Source organism: Myxine glutinosa, chromosome 1 (assembly GCF_964187855.1).
Source record: "Myxine glutinosa chromosome 1, kmMyxGlut1.1, whole genome shotgun sequence".
Lineage (NCBI taxonomy): Eukaryota > Metazoa > Chordata > Myxini > Myxiniformes > Myxinidae > Myxine > Myxine glutinosa.
The window spans coordinates 100,970,061-100,992,690 of NC_136261.1; the positions used below are offsets into that span (position 1 = coordinate 100,970,061).

Consider the following 22,630-nt stretch of genomic DNA (forward strand, 5'->3'; position numbering starts at 1 on the left):
TCAGAGGTGCTGAAAACTCGATGGCGTGTAACCTCTGTGTCTCTCAGATGGACCGGACCCTTTTCTCTGATGAAACGATCCATCCTGGCCTGGAAAACTGGCTAAACAAGTGTTCACTTCTGCGTGCTCGATTCGCCAGCTGGTTGCATGACATGCAGCATCTGCTGGACGATCCTGGTAAAGCAAGCTGCACATATCACTTTTTATTAGTTAATTTGCTCGTGCCAAATACAGCAAACTCTCACAACTAGTGAACTGGTCACTGTATCGAACATTAGCAATTCTTGGACTGCCGCACCCAACCTCAAAGGACGCCCCTTTAGTGATAAGAGATTAGATCTAATATGAGGTGTCCGCCATTGTTCAGTGTGCACAAGTGGGATATATGTGTTAGCCATGGGTGTGGGAACATCCCCAAGGTACAACTGACTATCTCGTCAAATGACGCACAATGACCCAGACAGTCCAAAATATCCCAATCATAAGAACAGCTGAGCATATTAACCCTTGCATTCTTAATCGTTAAATTATCCTACTGATCAGCAACCTTCTTTCATGAACATACACAGAATAATACATTGAGACTGTTCAGTTTAAAAAAGATTAAATTTAAATGATAAAAGGAGGAATGTTTGTCTGTCTGTCTGTTGTGCTATAACTTGAGAAAGGATTAAAGGATTTCAATGAAACCAATGATGGTGGATTCAAGTACTTCCCAGGACGGTTTCTGATGCAAAACTAAATAAAGAAATAAAGGAAGGAAGGTCTGTGATGCAAAAATAAGTAAATAAATAAATAAATAAAAGAAGGAAGGTTTGTGATGCAAAAATAAGTAAATAAATAAATAAAGGAAGGAAGGTCTGTGATGCAAAAACAAGTAAATAAATAAATAAATAAATAAATAAAGGAAGGTCTGTGATGCAAAAATAAATAAGTAAATAAATAAATAAATAAATAAATGAAGGAATGTCTGTGATGCAAAAAGAAGTAAATAAATAATAAATAAAGGAAGGGAGGTTTGTGTATGGGTACATGGGCACACGTGGCGAAACTGCAACGGCCAACTTGTGACGCTGGCTATAACACCACACGGAGGGCAGGATCTCCCAGGAACCCTTTATTGGTCTTGCCCCATAGATTAGCCATCGCAGCAAAGATTGTTATTTCCATCAGCGAAGCGACGGGTCTTGCGTATATGCTGGACTTTATAAAATTATGCACATACGACAATCTTGGAGGTAATTGGTACCCAGGTCAATAGTCGATGATCCACCAATATTTAAGCTTGTGATATGTGCATTTCAATTACTTTTGATCCATCCGGCTGTTTGTAACATAAGTGATGCAGATGTTACAAGGTGCATGCAAATATGAAGGTCTCCAAATTTATTTCGTGAAGCATGTAAGACTTTTAGAAAATGACACATACTTCACTTCTCAACATCGTCCCACAGGAGTGCCTTGCACTTTTGGCACCTGTCTAACCATGTATACTCTGAAGCAAAGCTTTTTGGGGTTTTGTCCAGTCGATCCCACTGTTAAATGACTGATGCCAACACTGACATGGTGGAGATGTTGAGACCTTGAAAGCTGTCTTTCATTTTTGAAACAACCAAAAGTCAGTCGACGTAATGTCCAGCGAATATGCTGGAGGGTGGGATCAGTTTGATGCTCACTGAGAAATTCTTGTATCTGAGCAGCCCAATCTGGCAGGGCATTATCGTGGTGGAAGCGAAAACCTGACAGTGCAAGTTCCAGACATTTCCGCATGGCTGACAGAAACTGTTTTTCCAACGGCTCACGGTAACTGTTATCAGTAACAGTGGTGCATTTTGGAATGCAATGGAAGAGAATGATGCCAGCAACATCCTAAATGATGACCACCAACATCATCTCAGCTGATGCCTGCACACAAAATTTATTTTATGTTGGCATGAATGCTCCACTGTGCCGACTGCCTTTGGAGTTCTGGATTGAAGAAGGACATCTAGATTTCTTCCACAGGCACAATGGTGTTCACAAATTGTCCCCACTCCCTGCAATCCTTGTTGCCATGTTCTGAGATGCGGAGTGGCTCTTCACCAATTATTGCACATGCTCAATGTTGTTCAAGGTCCTCTGGAATGCTTTCACGTCCTTCTTCACCCAACTCCAACCATTTCTCACGTCCATGGTTCTCTTCACACACAACCAGCTGGCGATGAATGTCCACTGGAGGTTACCAACCCAGATGCAACATTTTGATGATAACACGTTGCTCATGCAAGTTGAAAGCAGATACAAGTTCACGTACAATGCTGCCAATCACTCACCACATGAAGTATCACTGCTGCCAAGGGCCGAATGATGTGGGGTATGTTCCATTAACAACGTGTGCAAAATTGTCGTTAAGTTCACATTCACACATTCAGGAATTATGAATTAGGATAGCTTCATATTTGAACGCACCTTGATGGGCGCAGCCATCTTGGATTTCCCTTCACCATTACAGGACGTGTAATTTAGAGCGACCTTTTTCCTTGAAATGTTCCATAAATTGCAGAGGCACTGTTTAAATTTTTTATTTGAAGCTACGAAAGGGAATTTCCAAGAAGAAGAAAGCAGGAAGTTCCAGTAGATGTTTGTAAAATTTGTAGAAGTCTTGGGTAATGGTGCCCTGTTGCCCCTAACGCTAAACCCTAACAGCCCGCATGCCAACAGAGCAAACTTGGACGCGCAACGCATTATTCGCTGAATGAGACTGGCGGGCTAGAATGGTTTGTTTCTCCATTTCACTGCTTGTCATGTTCAGTTGTAATTTGGTGTTGAAATGGAATTGCCCACCAAAGGTACCATTTGTAATCAGTATTTTCTATACTAGTACACCCGCAGACTCCGGGAGGGGCAGGAAGGGTCATTCCTCTTTTTTTTTTTTTTTTTTGTATACAAGATCGAGGCTCGTGAAAGAGCGAACATTAATCACACAGAAAGACAAACAGACACATAAAACAAATAACATCGGGAGCGGTAGACAAGATGGGGAGAGATGGGGAAGGACACAAACACAACATTTGAGAGCAGGGACCGAGAGACATGGAGACATCGAGAGATCTGTGGGAGCGAGAGGGCTTTGGGGGGGAGGCATGTGAAGGGGGGGAGGCATGTGAAGGGGGGGAGGCATGTGAAGGGGGGGGGGTGGGAGAGGTATAAACATATGGACACTGCCAGGATTTCCAGGAAATAAGTTGGAATTTCAAACAAGGTGGATCTGGGGTGAATTAGTGGGGGTAGAAAAGATCAAGGTTATGGATGGGGGAAGATAAGAGATGGTGGTGAACAGCTGTTTTAAAGACCTGGAGGGAGGAGAGGGATTGAAGGGAGTGTGGGAGTTTGTTCCACAGGCGGGAGAAAAGAGGAATGAAAGAGTGAAGGTGAGCAGAGAGCCGAGATTTCGGCAGTTTAACCATCAGAGGGTTGCTGGCAGATCTTGTGCGACCTGTAGGAATATTTGGGGGACAGAGCAGAGAGAGAGCTGGGGGAGCAAGGCCGGAGAGGAGTCGGTAGAAGACAGAAAGACCACCTACCTGCCTGCGGTGAGTGAGTGAAAGGCCCTCAGAGATAGCTTCATCGCGGGAGATTCCAATGATTTTGAAAGATTTTTGGGGTATATATTGTTACGGGTCGCGGACAAGATGTTACTTTGGGCCGAGCGGATGGTCAACCGCGACCGTTACAGGATCCCCGATTAGCCCGACTCCCCCAAACGTTGACCAAATCGCGCCACAGGTATTCAATTTGGAAACCTCTAAAGCGACCGAAAGAGAAGGAAGAGAGGAGGAAGACAGAGTACAGAGGAAGAACAGATTTATTATACACACACAAGCAAAAAGGAGCAATCAAGTTATTTACAAGCAATGGATGGAAGAAGCAGGTGACACAGGGAAATCATTAGCTTATACTATGCAGTTTACTTATAAACCCCAGGACAACATTCAAGACAGACGACGTTCACACTTACACGGGGGAAATTGCAGGCAGGTATGGCTTGAGGATGGATGGCTATTGAGAGGCAAGGGAGGTTCAGCTTCCACGTGTATTGCTGCCTGGCGCGCCCTTTTTGTGGCCTGCGTCCTCTTAACTGCAGCGCAGCTGGTCGCACGATGGCTCGCAGGCTCGGTCACACCTGCTCGTTCAGGCATCTTCCTTCTCCCCAGCACCAAAGAGAGCAAGAGCAAGAGGACGGGGTCAGAGAGTAAGAGGACGGAGGGCGTCCCGCGGCGGTTTATATTGGTTTCTCACCGAACCTTCGCGCACTTTCTCGGGGGTTCCCGCTCCGCCCTCTCTTAGCCAAACCCCTTGTTCTGGGTTGGATGAGCGGGGCCGACTTACTCCTCCCCCCTATGACGAGGGGGGCGACCCGTCTTCTCTAGCCACTCCCCTTGTTCGTAATGGCCGCAAATGCTGAAAACCGGTCAGCAGCTGCAGGTAATGCGCCGTCACGTTGCACAGCAGTTGTACTGCAATAAACGGTTGCTGTCAAAGCTCAAGTGGGGGAATCCCTGGCACTTGAGCTGCCATGGATCATCGGAGGGGCCTACGCTTATTTCGTTTGATGCAATGCAGAGTCAATCTAGTGGGAAACACATATTTAGCCTACATATAATAAGGAAATAAGCTATTTAAAAAGATATATCGTGGCCTGTCTGTAGGTTCATGGAATTAACTAGGGGGACGTCTTTCGATCTTATTTACTCTATGAGGGCCAGTTAAAACACAGCAAACCAGTTCTCACATTCTTTACACTTTCCAAATTCGTTACAATATATTACAGTTAATCTATGGTCGGGTCTCAAGAACATTGGGTGTGTGTTCATTTACCAAGTTTCTTGTGGAGAGATCGCCAAGTGGTTTAAGCATTTGAGCAAGCACTCCATTCAAAACCGTTAAGGAACGGCTGGCTTGGCAAACGCAAGCTAGCTGCTTGGTAAATGAGCACATCCCGGTCTTCCTCCCTTTGTTTCGTATTAAACAGTGGGAGTGAGTTTCAGAAGTTCGCTACGAAAAATGCCACGATAGTGGCAGAAAGGGCCATGTTATTAACCCAACATTTGTGGGGTATATAGAGTACCATAGATCTTCGCTCAGTTCTGAATTGTAAACCTTACTTCACGGATGTGGGGATTCCTCCAAATTTCTTCATTTAGTGTTATAAAGAGCATTAGCGACTGTTTAAAAAGCTAATCATACGTGTTTGTGGTTTATAATATTTTTACTTCCTGTTGAAGCTGTTGGTCCCACGGAAACGCCATTTTTACGATAAGCTATTTATACACGTTATCACTGCAGGAAAAACGCCTTGGGGGAGTGGGACATTTTTAGTATTAATATTGTTTTGTAATAACATTAACAATATGCGATTATCATTAATTTTGTTATTAAAAGCGTCTTTGGAAAAATGCCACAAGAAATCTTCTTTGGAAAAACGCCACGATAAAGCTAATTTAATATGGCTATGCACCTCAACACGCAACCCATTGACGGAAATGGCGGGGAAAACCCCCTTGGGGAGGGGGGCAAATGAATGTGCTACAACCTTCATTATGTAATCCTTGGTCATCCTGTCAAGTTTGGTTGAGATTGGCTAAGTAACGACGGAATTTATTGGCGTCAAAAATTCATCAGACAGACGGACAGACAGAAATGGTGTATTTTATCGTATGTGATGATAGTAACTGCAATATCTATGCAAAGTTGGGCATAGTCTTGGAGAGCATTAGACACAGAAGTCTGAGTATAATATTTAACATTGCAGTATCTTACTTTACACCCCTTAAGATGTAGCTTTCTTTGGACCGACAATGGATTCACACTCAATGAAGACTGTGTTCATCTTTGTTGTCTAACCGACATCCTCAATTTTCATCCTCCTTTTCTGCCACCCCTTCTGCATATCAGAGTCCTGCTCCAGTGTTTATCGACAGCTTCTCACCAAACACAGTCGGCGGGAAGGATCATGCAACAGTGAACAACCAATACAAAAACGACAGCATGTCTTATACACCACCTTGGAGCATCTAGTAATGCGTCACCACGGTAATCCTTAACCCTGATTATAGGTGTAGTTTACCTGTATAAATATATAACTACTACTGTTCGTTTTACAATGTGTGTATTTATTTTAAACTATTTTTCAGCCTCTCGCAATCAAGATTTCTTGCGGCTCAGATTGGCAGTACGGCTATACCAAAAGGGCCTACGACGTGTCATCACTGGGATGAACCTCCAGCTCCGTGGCGATTGGAAAGCAATTGCCTGGCTCGAGCAAGCCGTTTGCCTTGGAAGTGGCCGCGCTGCCACTCTTTTGGCTGCCATTTTCCGTGTGGGCCTCCAAAGACAAAAAGACGACAATCAAGTAAAGGATGTCGGATAAAGGTTACAATGTTACAGTTTAGATGAAGAACACGAGCTCTTTGCTTGTGATAAAAGAGTAGCTTCCATCTCTTCACTGTCAGGTGTGGGTTAGATTCCAATTGATGGCTTGAAAGAAAACCAGAATATTGTTTCACTATAAAATATTTGGGGCCAGCTAGACTAAGCTAGAAGGAGCAGCTGAAGGAGACAGCTTGAACCTTATACATTAGAGAGGAGGTGATTACATGGGGATCTGAGATGTATAAGATGATGAAGGATAATTTATAATTATTACTGTAATTACCAATAAAATAAAAATTGTTAAAATAGATAAATAATAATATTATAATATTATAATATGATGATAATAAAAATAACATAATAATAAAAATAAATGTGTGGATAAAATAAATTTAAAAAATAAAATAAAATAAATAAAATGAAATAAATAAAATAAATGGTCTGTGTTTGTTAATTCCTCACCCAAATTTTTTTTTTTAATCCCCTTTCCCCCCCAAATCAAAACAAAAACCTGGTGATATCCCTGTGCCTTGCCCCGCAGTAATTTTCCCTCCCCAGTGAAAGTAAGCACATAGATGAACTAACAGATTGAATTGGTGTGACGATGATAAAGCGCAAGCACGATGGATCACATAGCCTCATCCTGTATTCTAGTTCTTTCTCTATCCTTGTATTTTTTTTTGTTTTGTGTTGCTGCTGTAGGCCTTGTTGTTCAGCCTACTCGCTGCACAGACTGGAGACCGACTAGGCCTGCTATCTGCTGCAGCTCGCCACGCTCATGGCACCGATGGTTACGTAAAGGACCCAGCCCTTGCCTATGCCTACTACAGTAGACTGTCCATTCTGACGACACGTGACCGTCTAAGGCACAGCACCGCACAGGTTTGAAGTGTCTTGAAAAACTGCATGGACATTTGATGTAAAAACTGGCTTTATAATGTTTACAGGGTAAAGTCTAGCTGAAGCGTATTCGTACTTGAGCTGGACTTCACTCTGTTTGAAACAATGGCTTAACACAGCAATGTATTCTAGGCTTATGTGGAACCTGTGAAGTTGAATGACGATGAAGCTATCAAAGCCCAAACCTCTAAAGATGGGCATCTGTATCAATGGCTGGAGCTACAGGCCAGACGTGGAGATAGAGAGGCTCAGGTGAGCTTATATGTGTATCTGAATAAAATTAACACCTGTGATTATAAACAATCCCTGTTTTAACTATCTATGATACAAACACAATGGAATGGACTACATACATTAGTATCTACTATAGGGTTACCATATTTGAATTTCAAAACAAGGACACTTTTTATTTATTTATTTTTTAGCAGCACCTTCATTTGCCACAACGACAAACGTACCAGCTCTACATACCAATAACTTGGCTTCCCATTCTTCTCGACCACTTCAAAAACATGGGAATTTTGTCTTTAATTCTGCATGGAATTTACACTTTATTTTGGCATTGTAAAGAATAAAAATCAAACAAATGTATAAGGTATAACGATACAGACTCAAAAACAGTGAATCGCGGACTGAGCACGCCACTGGACTCCTCACTGCGAGGTTGGACAGGAATAGAAAGTGTTGGACAGGAAGTCAGATGTTTGAACACGTCCATTACGCCATGACGGAGTAGTACAGACTTGTACCAAGCTGTTCTGGTCCAAACATTACATAATCGCATTATATCACCGTACGAAATGATTTAAACCATTAAAATTAGGTTAAAAAAAAGTATCTCAAATCTTAAAATGGCAAAATCCCAGACATTTTTAGATATTTAAAAACCCGGCTGGATGGAGCTTTAAGGACTGAAAAGGAGGACATACCCGTGGAAAAACCGGACGTATGGTAACCCTAATCTAGTACAGTCGGACCTCAACATTTGTGGTCCCATCATTCATGGTCCCAACATTCGCGGGTTCCGTTTATTCACGGTTCATTTCACGTGACCCGCTTCTACATTTGCGCTTCGCGTATTCGCAGTAAAAAAAGAATTGATTTTTTAACTTTTTAAAAAAAAATTCTGTTTTTTACATCAGACTGATATCCTATATCCACCGCCGCTGATGTTAATTCAGCCTGGGAATTCTTTCACAGAAACCTGCTCTCTCTCTCTCTCTTATGCACAGATTCATCCCATCTTGTCTTCAATTATCATACCCATCCTCCCACTATTGGTACTCTGCCTGCAGTGAGACCATTGCTTAAATATGTGTATTCTCCACCTGGAAGGCAAATCCAACTGAAGACAACCTCAGATCATTCCACAAAGCTTGCAAGAAGTGTGTCTATTCTATGGACAGCCAGAAAACAACATATGTCCAATCTCGAAAATGAACTTTCAAACTTGTCTCCCTCCTCTAAACCATGGTGGCACCTTGTCAAGACTTGCACCCGCTGCCCTATCCATGTTTTGTCACCCTCAGGCCCTCAGGTATCTGCAGGACGATGCACGGTCCCGCAGCAACCCACTCTGAATAAAACTGCTTAAATGCAGAAGCACTACTCATCACTTCTTTTTTTTCTTCTTTTTTCCCCCCACCTGTGGAACCACCCTCCACACTTTGTTCAATATCATTCTTCTCTCCAGGTCTTCAAGACAGATGTTCACCACCATCTCAAGTCATCACCCATCCACAATCATGATCTTATCTACACTTGTGAAACCACACCCACTCTCCAAAATATTTTTAATTTTTTTTATGTTGAAGGCTCCAGCGACGGACTATATAGTCCTCATCGAGACCAGGCCTTAAATAAAAGAGCTGCATTGAAAGAGAGAATAGTCTAAGAATTTTTGAGGAAGTAAAAAATGTACTTTTTGAAAAGGGGAAGATCATAAGTGTTTGGAAAGACATGAGAAGGTAAAGAGTTCCAGGGTTTGGCAGTGATGGGGAGGATTACTGTAATTGACAGTGGGGTGGATTTGCAGTTTGCTGTCCGTCTCTGTCTATTTTCTCCCTCCACCCTGCTGTTGGCGTTTCCCCTTTCTACTGCTGTTCCTTTTGTTATGTTTTTTCCTGATTTGTTGTGTTATCGCTCTTCTATGAGCCGAGGCCATGTTGTAATTTTTTTAAACCCCCATTCAAACAATACCCCCCACAATCATGGATTCGACATTCGCAGCATTTTTCAGGAATGTTTCCCCCGTGAATGTCGGGGTCCAACTGTATAGCATGTCTGATAATTGGAACCCTTGCAATCGTTTTGCAGTCATTGTAGATCTTGCAAGGATTCAGATCACAAAATGTAAATCCAGAGCACAGTCAAACTGATCACAGACATTTTATCTTTGTCTCAAATGTATTCACATTTCATTTGTTCTGTTAAGACAAAGTGTCAGTCAATAGTAACTATAATAAATTAAACAATATGGTTACACAACTTCAATATTATGGTGTGTGTGTGTGTGTGTGTGTGTGTGTGTGTGTGTGTGTGTGTGTGTGTGTGTTTACTCACATGTGCTATTTTCTAGGCCCTAACATATCAGTTGCAGTTAAATTTAAAGTTCGTTAACTGTTATTGACATAATGTATGTTCGTGCTACCTTCTTGTGTGCCCAACAAGCGTGCCTTGGGCCAGATGCTGTACTGGGGCCAGCAAGGTGTTGCGCGGCAGTTTGAAGCAGCCGCACATTATTATGAGCAGTTGGCAATGGATACACGAGATCCAGTGGCAATTTCAAACTTCGCCGTCATTCTGTTTCAGGTAATAATAATAATAAAACATATGTCACCCACAGGGTGAACCGTATCTTGCCAAAATGTGAAAATTCCGTTTTTTCGTCATGACGTCATCAAATGACGTCATAGCGTCAAACTGTTTACAGATCTGGGAAGCACTCATCAAGGGCATTCATATGAGGTATTACTCGATATGGTACCTACGATTTCAAAATTTGACCTTGGGGTCAATAATTTTCGACCTCCAGCGCTAACCATGAAGGTCAAGGCCGATCGCCACCAAAAACTAATCAGCTGAGCGCCGGACCATATACTAGATTCCCATGAAGTTTGGAGACGATCCGATCAAAGTTACTCAAAAAATTAGTGTTTCGTCGACCTCCATGATTGACCACAAAGTGACCTTGACCTTTGACCTTGACCTTCAAAATTTTGTGTGCTGAAGGGTATCTCTATAGGACTCTGATATGCGAAGTTACAGGAGTTTCCAATAATAACTGTGGTCTACAGAGTGATCTAAACGTGAAAAAAAAATATGATTAACCACAAACAAACATACAAGCTGACTAATACATCTTGCAAAAACTTCGTTTTGGCAAGATAATAATAATAATAATAATAATAACAAAAATAATCCTTACTGTATTTCACAGACCGGTGTTCATGTGTGTGTTTGTCACACTACTCCTCCTAAATCTGGGCAGATGACATCCACAATTGGTGCATAGGATCAGCATGACCCCAATTAGTGTATAGGGGTGTTTTCTATTTGCTGGTGGTCTTTGGGGGAGTGGGGAGGGAGTGCAAATTCTCTGTAAATGTGTATCGTGTAGCGCCGCCTCCAGGTGGGAGAGGATATTATAAGTCCCACCCTTTACAACGCAGTATGCCTGTCCCCACGTTTTCAAGCTATCAGTAACCTATACACCACCCAAATAAAGGTATGTGTCAGAAGAACATGTTGCATGCTTGGAACAAGGTCAGGTCAGGTATGGGGCTGCATCCACTTTCCGACGGTACTCAAGGGGCCTCCGTCTGGCCATCCCCCAGGCTGATGACTGGCACATCCCTATCTCCTGGAGATGCCGATCAACGTGCGGCAACCACAAGGCATGCGGTCGGCCCTTTGGCCACCTCCACTCACGAGGCTCCCTTGCTGAGAGTATCTGGTGAGCTGCATCAGCGTCTGGAAAACGAGCCACATGTCCATACAGCCGCAGCTGATGCTCAGGGACCATACAGGTAACAAATCTCATCTGAGTCTCTCTCAGCAACCGCTCATTGGACACAAAGTCCGACCAGCAATAGCCAAGGATTCTCCAAAGAGACTTGGTTCTGAAGGAGTTAAGTCTCATTCTCTGACCCTTGGTAAGGGTCTACGTCTCGTATCCGTAGAGCAAGACTGGAAGCACCAAGGACTTAAAGACTCTGACTTTCATCCTCCTGCATAGATATCGACAGCGCCACACCCCATGATCCAGTGAATCCATGACTCCCCAGGCCCGACCCAGACGTCTATCACCCTCTGGCTCACAGAATCTTGTTTCTCACAGTCTGAGAGTCCTTTAGGTGCTTTTTTGCAAACTCCAAGCGGGCTTTCATGTGTCTTTCACTGAGGAGAGGCTTCCGTCTGGCCACTCTGCCATAAAGCCCAGATCGGTGGGGTGCTGCAGTAAAGCCCATAAAGCCCAGATCGGTGGGGTGCTGCAGTAAAGCCCATAAAGCCCAGATCGGTGGGGTGCTGCAGTAAAGCCCATAAAGCCCAGATCGGTGGAGTGTTGCAGTGATGGTTGTCCTTCTGGAAGTTTCTCCCATCTCCACACAGGATCTCTGGAGCTCAGCCAGTGACCATCGTGTTCTTGGTCACTTCTCTTACCAAGGCCGTTCTCCCCCGATTGCTCAGTTTGGCCGGGCGGCCAGCTCTAGGAAGAGTCCTGGTTGTTCCAAACTTTTTCCATTTAAGAATTATGGAGGCCACTGTGCTCTTGGGAACCTTCAATGCAGCAGAGATGTTTTTGTAGGCTTCCCCAGATCTGTGCCTCGACACAATCCTGTCTCTGAGCTCTGCAGGCAGTTCCTTCGACCTCATGGCTTGGTTTTTGCTCTGATATGCATTGTCAGCTGTGAGACCTTATACAGACAGGTGTGTGCCTTTCCAAATCATGTCCAATCAATTGAATTTACCACTGGTGACTCCAATCAAGGTGTAGAAACATCTCAAAGATGATCAAGAGAAATGGGAGGCACCTGAGCTAAATTTCAAGTGTCGTCGCAAAGGGTCTGACGCCATTTTGGTTCCCTATAGAGCACTGACGCCACATTTCCTATGTGATATTTCAGTTTTTTATTTTTAATAAATTTGCAAAACTTTCTAAAATCCTGTTCTCTCTTTGTCATTATGGGGTATTGAGTGTCGATTGATGAGGGAAAAAATGAATTTAAACGATTTCAGCATAAGGCTGCAACATGACAAAATGTGAAAAAAGTGAAGGGGTCTGAATACTTTCTGAATGCACTGTGTGTATGGCCGTTGGCTTGCAGGGAGCTCCTCCACCCTTTGACAGGTCTTGTTTTAGCCCTGCTCGGTGTCCATATCTAAACATCCTCTGGGGGCGACTCAACCATGCTGGGAAAAAACTTTTTCCGATCCCCCAAAAAATGTGTGACTACTCTTAGTCTGGCTCCTACCCATTGACCTGCCTGGCTAGGTAAGACCTACCAAGTAGCAAAACTCCCGCCAGTATAGCCCAAAGGGTCAGAGAAGCACGCAAGCCTCCCCACTACGATCAAATTGGTAGTCACAACCAGGGAAGGAACAAGATCGCCCGTAAGGCGGGTACTCTGCAAATAATAATAATAATAATAATTAATGATGTAAGGGATATTGTGCACGAAGAAACTGTAAAGTTTTTCTGACAATTATCTCTCTTTAATTTTCCCTTTTTCTCTTCCCACTCTCTTTAATTTTTCTTCTTTTTTTTCTTCTCCCTCTCTCTACCTGCCTGATACATGCCTGCATCTAATGAGAATGTCGGATCTCAAATTGTTAATTTCTTGCTTGCTGAGGCGAAACTCGCGATATATATTACACGGAAGAGAAGGATTTCTGGGATAAGTTCACCGGAATGCAGTATTTTGTTAGCCTTTAAAGGCCTTGTGTCTGCCCGTCTTAAAACTGAATTTCACTTTTACCGAGAGACTTCTCCGGTTAACCACTTTATTCAGAAATGGTGCAAAGCTGAAGTCCTGTGAAAGGTGGAGGGAGATGAACTTTTTTTGGTGCTCTAATTAATATCTCATGTCTTTCTGTTCCTTGATTTAATTATTTTTGTTGACTGTTATTGTATTACTTGTATTACTTGTTTTCCTTTTATACTTTTGCAATAAAAGACCCTCAAAAGTCAAAGTCTCTCTCTCTCTCTCTCTCCCCCCCCCCCCCCCTCTCTCTCTCTCTCTCTCTCTCTCTCCCCCCCCTCTCCCTCCCTCTCTCTCTCTCTCTCTCTCTCTCTCCCTCTCTCTCTCTCCCTCGCTCTCTCTTCTTCCTCTCCTTCCTCTCCTTTCTCTCCTTTCTCTCCTTTGTCTCCTTTGTCTCCTTTGTCTCCTTTGTCTCCTTTGTCTCCTTCGTCTCCTTCCTCTCTCCGTGTCCCTGTCCCTCTCCCTCTTTCCCTTTCTGCGGCGGCCAATTGTTTGGGTGGCAGAGTAACGTTTTGCCACTGACCCATACCGTGTACTGTCGGCCACCTTATTTGACCATAAGTGTAGTCATGACATTAATTTGGAATTTCACTTTGGTGTCTGTGATAACTCGCCTGCTCATAGTCAACCAGACATCGTGGAATCTTTCGCCGATGCCAACTAATTTGAGCAGATCGGCCACGAGTTGACAGACAGCTCACACATTGATGTATTGCCCTTTATGTGAAACACCAGGGTGACATTTTATAGCTGGGCCGAGATTCAACCTCAGGCTAGATATCTTTCTCAGGTTAGATCCTCAGTCAGGGAGACATACACAAATGGTTGCGAATGCTATGCTGCCACCCAGAAGGGTATGGAGCAGCAATTGAACGTAAAATGAGCTTGGAATAGTTTTCAAAAATGAATTATTGTGTATGTATGTGTGTGGGCATTTAGCTTAGATCGTTTCCATTGCCAAATTATTTGAATGGTGTCCATAAGGGTAAGGGAGCTGTTTGGTTCACACTCAGAGCTCGTTGGTTCCATGCATGTTGTCTCAAATTTTCTCAAAGGCCAAACCCACATCGCACTGAAGCAAAATCACAGGTAATAATTGTATTATCCAATGAATTATGGCAAATTGTAACGTTGGTGCAAACGAGGGTAAAGCGCAAGTCATTATTAAAGGAACAGGGAATTCAATCTGAAATGCAGACCACCCATCTCAGGGATTTCAATCTAAAATGGAGACCACCCATCTCAGGGAATTCAATCTAAAATGGAGACCACCCATCTCAGGGAATTCAATCTAAAATGGAGACCACCCATCTCAGGGAATTCAATCTAAAATGGAGACCACCCATCTCAGGGAATTCAATCTAAAATGGAGACCACCCATCTCAGGGAATTCAATCTAAAATGCAGACCACCCATCTCAGGGATTTCAATCTAAAATGCAGACCACCCATCTCAGGGAATTCAATCTAAAATGGAGACCACCCATCTCAGGGATTTCAATCTAAAATGGAGACCACCCATCTCAGGGAATTCAATCTAAAATGGAGACCACCCATCTCAGGGAATTCAATCTAAAATGGAGACCACCCATCTCAGGGATTTCAATCTGAAATGCAGACCACCCATCTCAGGGATTTCAATCTAAAATAGAGACCACCCATCTCAGGGAATTCAATCTAAAATGCAGACCACCCATCTCAGGGAATTCAATCTAAAATGCAGACCACCCATCTCAGGGATTTCAATCTAAAATGCAGACCACCCATCTCAGGGAATTCAATCTAAAATGCAGACCACCCATCTCAGGGAATTCAATCTAAAATGCAGACCACCCATCTCAGGGATTTCAATCTAAAATGCAGACCACCCATCTCAGGGAATTCAATCTAAAATGCAGACCACCCATCTCAGGGAATTCAATCTAAAATGGAGACCACCCATCTCAGGGAATTCAATCTAAAATGCAGACCACCCATCTCAGGGATTTCAATCTGAAATGCAGACCACCCATCTCAGGGATTTCAATCTAAAATAGAGACCACCCATCTCAGGGAATTCAATCTAAAATGCAGACCACCCATCTCAGGGAATTCAATCTAAAATGCAGACCACCCATCTCAGGGATTTCAATCTAAAATGCAGACCACCCATCTCAGGGAATTCAATCTAAAATGCAGACCACCCATCTCAGGGAATTCAATCTAAAATGCAGACCACCCATCTCAGGGATTTCAATCTAAAATGCAGACCACCCATCTCAGGGAATTCAATCTAAAATGCAGACCACCCATCTCAGGGAATTCAATCTAAAATGCAGACCACCCATCTCAGGGAATTCAATCTAAAATGCAGACCACCCATCTCAGGGATTTCAATCTAAAATGGAGACCACCCATCTCAGGGAATTCAATCTAAAATGGAGACCACCCATCTCAGGGAATTCAATCTAAAATGCAGACCACCCATCTCAGGGATTTCAATCTAAAATGGAGACCACCCATCTCAGGGATTTCAATCTAAAATGCAGACCACCCATCTCAGGGAATTCAATCTAAAATGCAGACCACCCATCTCAGGGATTTCAATCTAAAATGGAGACCACCCATCTCAGGGAATTCAATCTAAAATGCAGACCACCCATCTCAGGGAATTCAATCTAAAATGCAGACCACCCATCTCAGGGAATTCAATCTAAAATGCAGACCACCCATCTCAGGGAATTCAATCTAAAATGCAGATCACCCATCTCAGGGAATTCAATCTAAAATGCAGACCACCCATCTCAGGGAATTCAATCTAAAATGCAGACCACCCATCTCAGGGAATTCAATCTAAAATGCAGACCACCCATCTCAGGGAATTCAATCTAAAATGCAGACCACCCATCTCAGGGAATTCAATCTAAAATGCAGACCACCCATCTCAGGGAATTCAATCTAAAATGCAGACCACCCATCTCAGGGAATTCAATCTAAAATGGAGACCACCCATCTCAGGGAATTCAATATCAAATTGACCTGTTGATTGTCATTTATCATTATAATTTTCGATTTACCAAATGTAAGATTGGTTTATTGCTTGATTGTATTGACTTAGATATGTTTGTTTCAGGGTCATGGAGTGAAGAAGGATGAAGCACGTGCATTGAGGTTACTCCGGGAGGCAGTGACCAAGGTCAGAAGCTAGGTCGTGTTCCTCCTGGCCCCTGCACTCTCAATTCTGATATCCAACATGCCATGTAGGCTTGAGCCAAGTGGGTTGGTCGGTACCATACAGATGGAGTAAGGCTCATTGTGATTTTTAGCAAGATATATGTCCCTAGATATGAAAAAAAGTGATAGCAGTGTATAACTCTCGGCCATCTCTGTGTTATCACCCGAAATATTATTATACGCCCGTTCGCTTCGCCAAAAAATGTGATATTTGCTAAAATTGGAATAAATATGTTTTTAAGGACCACAGAGTGCCAATAATTTGCATACTGGATGCCAACTAATATAGTAATAGAAATATAGAACATTTGTGGGGGTTATTTATCAAAATATTGATATAATGACAAAAAATATGTTAAATTTAGTGAAAAAGTGGTCGAAATCGCTTCGAGTTCAGAATTCACATTGAACATTTTTGTCAATATTTCAAAAATGAAAACTCCCAGAGTAACATTTGACCCCTCAAAATCTTCGCAAGGAACCACTGCATTGGAATATATCATTACTTTGTAATATGGTGGTTGTTTGGGGCACATATTTTGGCAAAGTTCAAAATATGTTCAACCATACCCCCTAATTTTGATATTTTGGAACGAAACATAGCTTTTGAACATTTTAGGTTTATTCGTCTACTACTTTTGGTATCTCAGTGTAATTTTTGGTATTAGCTAGTATCCTAAAGTAGGTTTGTAACATCAGCTACATTATATTTCACAATGCATGCAAACTTGCTCCACACTCTATGTTTATCATGATCTCTCGAACAAATACGCCTTGTTATTATGCAGTATTATTACCAATCAATTTTTAACACAATTGACACAGATTACAGGCATTTAAAACACATACTAAATAATGCTTATAAATTGAACCTATCCTTTTATGCATCGGGCTACTTTAAATTACAATGAACGTCATACATATTATACTTAAATCACTTAACAGAAAATAAATGTCTGAAATGACATCACGAAAGTGTCCCTCCCTTTAGATGCGCAGCATATTTGGCTCAGAATCCGTATTCTTGCTCCTCGTCAGATGGATCATCCTCGTCGAGGCTGTCGTCGTCTGGCTCGACAGACAATGGCTGATTGTCGCAGGCAGCAAGTTTACACATGTCTGTACATTTCAATCCATTGGCAATGCAGACACAACTTGGTAGCTTGCAGCTCCTGGAACAATTACAGGCCAACAAATCCAGAAGAGCCTGAGGTGCTGCCTGTCCACTCATCCAGTCCACAGCCAGAGTTGTTCCATCCTGATCATCCCATTTCCATCCTTTTCCAACTGGACTGGGGGTCATTGGGTGCCTCTGAAGGCTTCGTTTCCAAATTGCTGCCTGGTAATTGGCCGCTGTACGTGTTTTCGGAAGCAGTCATTGCATGGAGGCAATTGGTGGCTCTCAATCCCGCCCTTCTTTGCACAGAATAGATGGTATCGAAGACTATTAAGTTCCTTTGTACCAGACTTGGATGCATATAGGAGGCATGTGAAATTCTCCAGCTTATCCATAAGCTCCTCGGCCACATTCCATTCTTTTCCCAACTGGGCGAACGTTTCTTGGACCTCTTTGCTAGACCTAAGCAGTTTAAGCGCTCCGAGTTTGCCTTTGCCGGCAAATGTGCTGACAGTGTCGCAACCTGTGTAAGCATGCATCCCTATAAGTCCATGACAAACATCTGCGCCCACTGAAGCTGCAATTTTGGTAATGTCAATGATTCGTTTCCGTTCTTTGGTGCCACATTTCTGGAACAATTTTGATGCAATTTGAGTATGAAACGCCAACGCCATGATGAATACGTCAGTGTCCTCGGAGCTGATTACAACTGCTGGATATCCAGTCTGTGCAGCATGAGCAGCGTGAAGGAAGAGTCGACCATCTGCTTCCTCATGTGTACTTTGCAGCTCAAGCTCAAGGACATCAAGTGATGGTGTCCTTCCGTGGTGATTTTGTAACACTTGTCTTCAGTTGTTACAAATAAGACCTTTCCATTCAGATGCTTGGTGTAATCTGGTTTCCTCCATTCGCTCACCAGAAATGAAATGAGGCTAGACTTATTCCCAACATGGGCCAAGAAGCTTCTCCATTGCCTTACAATTTGCGATGCTGTGATGTCCTGAAGCTTAAGTCCAAGTTCCTCTCCTCTGGCGAGCCTTTCACAGTTCTTGATGGATGTATCTTGGTAGGTGTCGAAGACGATGTCGATCCTGTCACTAGTGCTGCCATCTTTCAGTGCCATCGACAAAACAAACTGGGCAATTTCCCCAAAGTTGACTTGATCCCCTTTCACCTTCTGGATTTTGCTCATTCCATCTATTATGGTTGCAGAATGATCAGGAAGTTGGTCAGCAGGGGCTACATTATTTTGTAGATAACTAGCAAGAGCAGCCTTGTTGGTTTTACGGTGGAGACCTTCTGGGGTTGCCAGTGCCCATGGTAACGGACCAAGAGGATGGGATAGTACATCAGCCATCTGCAGATTTCGTCCCTGTGCCATCACAATGATGCGACCAAACAATGCTCTGTCAGCTTGAAGAATCACGGATCTGCCACTCATTTTGACTTGTTTCTTCTTGCATAAATTACTGAAGGTTTTCAGTTTGTTCATTTTCATTGGATCATGAAAGCGTTTGATTGGTGGGTCCGTCTCAAGTCTCTCAGCTTTGAATGTTTGTGTAGCATTCAACTCCAATGTCTCTGGCATTCTTCAAATCCGAGCAGATATCTTCGGGGGCTTTTTTTGCTGTCGAGATACTGATAAGTTTGCGAGCTTCTTCAAATGGAATGGCACTTCGGCCTCATCTCTGGTTTGTTCTTCCATTGCGATTGTACTAGCAATACTGGGCAAGCACTAACACCACCACCACCACATTACCTGGAATGACAAAAGGAAATAACAATTTAGTTGGGTAATACAGATGCAAATACAGTAATGTTTAACCCTTTAGCACCTATAATATCAAAATTAGGGGGTATGGTTGAACATATTTTGAACTTTGCCAAAATATGTGCCCCAAACAACCACCATATTACAAAGTAATGATATATTCCAATGCAGTGGTTCCTTGCGAAGATTTTGAGGGGTCAAATGTTACTCTGGGAGTTTTCATTTTTTAAATATTGACAAAAATGTACAATGTGAATTCTGAACTCGAAGCGATTTCGACCACTTTTTCACTAAATTTAACATATTTTTTGTCATTATATCAATATTTTGATAAATAACCCCCACAAATGTTCTATATTTCTATTACTATATTAGTTGGCATCCAGTATGCAAATTATTGGCACTCTGTGGTCCTTAAAAACATATTTATTCCAATTTTAGCAAATATCACATTTTTTGGCGAAGCGAAGCGGGCGTATAATAATATTTCGGGTGATAACACAGAGATGGCCGAGAGTTATACACTGCTATCACTTTTTTTTCATATCTAGGGACATATATCTTGCTAAAAATCACAATGAGCCTTACTCCATCTGTATGGTACCGACCGGTCAATTTGGGGGGTCTGGCTCATAGCCTAATGTATCAGCAATGTCAAATAAACTTTGAGTCTGAACAATCAAATAGAAGGTTATAAGTTATAACAAATATATATGTTTAAAATATAATAGCTGATTTGGTCAACACACCTCCTCCTACTTTTCTCTATCTTTAACCAACCTGAATCGAAATAGCAGAAACTTTTCTTCTGTTCCTGGAAATATTCGTCCAAGACACATATTACTTTGTCACAAGGACCCAAGGAAATTCCGTGTAATGTAAAATGTGACCCCCGCCCCCACCTCAAGTACTCGATACTCCCTCCACCCCGAGTCCTCAACACCCCTACCCCAAGCCCTCAACACCCCCACCCGAGTCTTCAACTCTCCCCACTCCCCCCACCACCAAGTTCAATTCGTTCTCAACTCACCCCAAGTATTCAACACTCTCTCCTCCCCAAGTATTCAACACTCTCTCCTCCCCAAGTCCTCAACGCCCCTACCCCAAGTCCTCAACAACCCTACCCAAAGTCTTCAACTCCACCCCTTTCCCCCCTCACCGCCAATTCCAATTAGTCGTCAACCCATCCCAAGTACTCCACTCTCCAACTCTCTGCCTCCCCCAACCCCAACTCTCTGCCTCCCCCAACCCCAACTCTCTGTCCTCTTTTACCCCTTTCTTCCCATTCTTAACAATATTACACAAGGAACTTTGGTGCAGGAAAAGGCCATTCGGCCCATCATGCCCACGTTGTTCCTGTTCCCGTTCACGAAGAAAAGGCTAAAAGTGTGTAAAAAAAAACAAACAAAAAAACAGTTTAAAATCACAATATCGCGAGATTCCATCATCTCGCGATGCCTCAGTAAAAGTAGTGGTGAAGTAAGCTACATAATTTTTAAAAAACAACATATAAGGACATGGAACAAATAATATGAAACCAGAAGTTCTCGGGCAAAGACCTTTATGACGATATGAGTATCATATCCACTGGTCGAGTGGACAAAATTGTCAGATAAACAAACACAGACAGACAGATTGACAGACACATGGACAAACAGAATAAGCATCGTATTGTTATATACTGCCAAGTCTGCGGCCAATGAAAACCAGCCTTGGACAGATAGCCGGTCGGTCTTTACTCCAAGGCAAGCAAGCCAAAAATTGGCGGTACTTTTTGGCGCGTGTGGGACGGGACCAAAATGCGTACCTGCATGGATGAAAGCCACACGGGTTTATCCTCGGACCCAACACCATGCAAACAAGACACAACAAATAAAATGCAACAATAATAGTGGTTTAATGAAAATAAATGCAATACGAAAAAAAGAATGTTGAGGTAAAACAAATCCTATGGTGAGACGTCTCCACCCAGACATGAAAACAGACAAGGGGAAAGATTAAATAAAAACAAATTAATGTTCTTTTTATATCGGCCGGCACTCAGCTTGCTCAACGAGACTTTTAGGAGCTTGCTGGTTGTCGAAGCTCGAAGCGCCACAGGTGGGAAGCGCACAAGATAGCTGCTCATTGGCGCCATGAACGTGAGGTCCTTTTTGAGGGCAGTCCTCCCTCGGGTCCCTCTGCCGTCCGGGGAAGCACAACGCTGACCCACAAACCGCCACCAACATCTCCTCCTCATGATCAAAAAAGTCCACCCAAGCTCTGAAAGTTCTCCTCACGATCGCACCCGAGACAGCTGCAGTCAAGAGCCAGAGACAAAAGCGTCCGCCCCACACAAAAGCCAGAGAGAGAGAGAGAGAGAGAGAGAGAGAGAGAGACCGATTCTTCTTCCTCCGTTCTCGAAGTCTCTCGATGACGTCACCCCCGACCAATCATGCACTTCGGGGGCGGGGCCTCACAGCCCTCTTGGCCGCCCACCGATTCTTCGCCTCCACTGGGCGGGGCTTAGTTGCCGATTATGATTCCTGCGAGGCGGGGTTTATTGTCTATTGTAATGTTCAGATCCTATCGGCGGTGGTGGGGAGGGGTTCAGCCCGATCGGGAATGTTCGGGTTTCTGTCTGCATTTATGCCGGTAGTTGTGGTTTATTGTAGTGCTCGTTGTTGGTTAAAGGCATGGGTTTTTATGGCCGGCTTGTTATAATTGTAAGAACATAGGGGAAATCACAGGAGGCAATCACAGACTGGGGAGATTAATCTTAAACCCTAGAGCTAATTAGCATGTCTTCACCCCCTTTGTGAAGAACACATAAACAACCTTAAGCTCAGTTTTTCTACTTAAATACATCGAGATGGGCTTCCCACTCACCCAGTGAGTGCTAATACTACACAATCCGATCTGCTCCAGGGTATTTCATCACGTACCCCATAAACGTAGCAATACGTTTACCCTGTTCAAACTTGTGTACATTAGTGGATATCCTTGAGTCGTCTCATGTTTTCTAAATGTTAAAAGCGATCTAAAAACTGATCTGGAAGGATTTTCGAGGTGTAGGATCCAAATTTTGATGTTTCCAGGTCTGAATTTTCTGGACTCATGGTTTAGGTGCCCAATTATAAAGTAATCAGACGAGGGTCTATTTTTCCCAATTTGATTGGCCGTTGAATGAACATTTGTCTGTTTAAGACCCAAATTTCCTTACAGCTTGAAGATAAACGTGTAATGTTATACCAATCTG

At 43.0% G+C, this 22,630-nt stretch overlaps 1 protein-coding gene across 7 annotated transcripts in view; it reads left to right on the plus strand.

The window, feature by feature from the left end:
- Window positions 1–22,630, plus strand: part of SEL1L3 (SEL1L family member 3) — a 119,121-nt gene that overhangs the window by 55,372 nt on the left and 41,119 nt on the right. For all 7 annotated transcript variants that reach the window (XM_078775250.1, XM_078775262.1, XM_078775246.1 and 4 more), the window contains exons 11-17: window positions 48–177; window positions 5,935–6,072; window positions 6,174–6,391; window positions 7,114–7,293; window positions 7,444–7,563; window positions 9,982–10,122; window positions 16,404–16,466. In XM_078775250.1, the coding sequence (XP_078631376.1) occupies window positions 48–177; window positions 5,935–6,072; window positions 6,174–6,391; window positions 7,114–7,293; window positions 7,444–7,563; window positions 9,982–10,122; window positions 16,404–16,466 (990 nt within the window). The remainder of the gene's footprint in view (window positions 1–47; window positions 178–5,934; window positions 6,073–6,173; window positions 6,392–7,113; window positions 7,294–7,443; window positions 7,564–9,981; window positions 10,123–16,403; window positions 16,467–22,630) is intronic.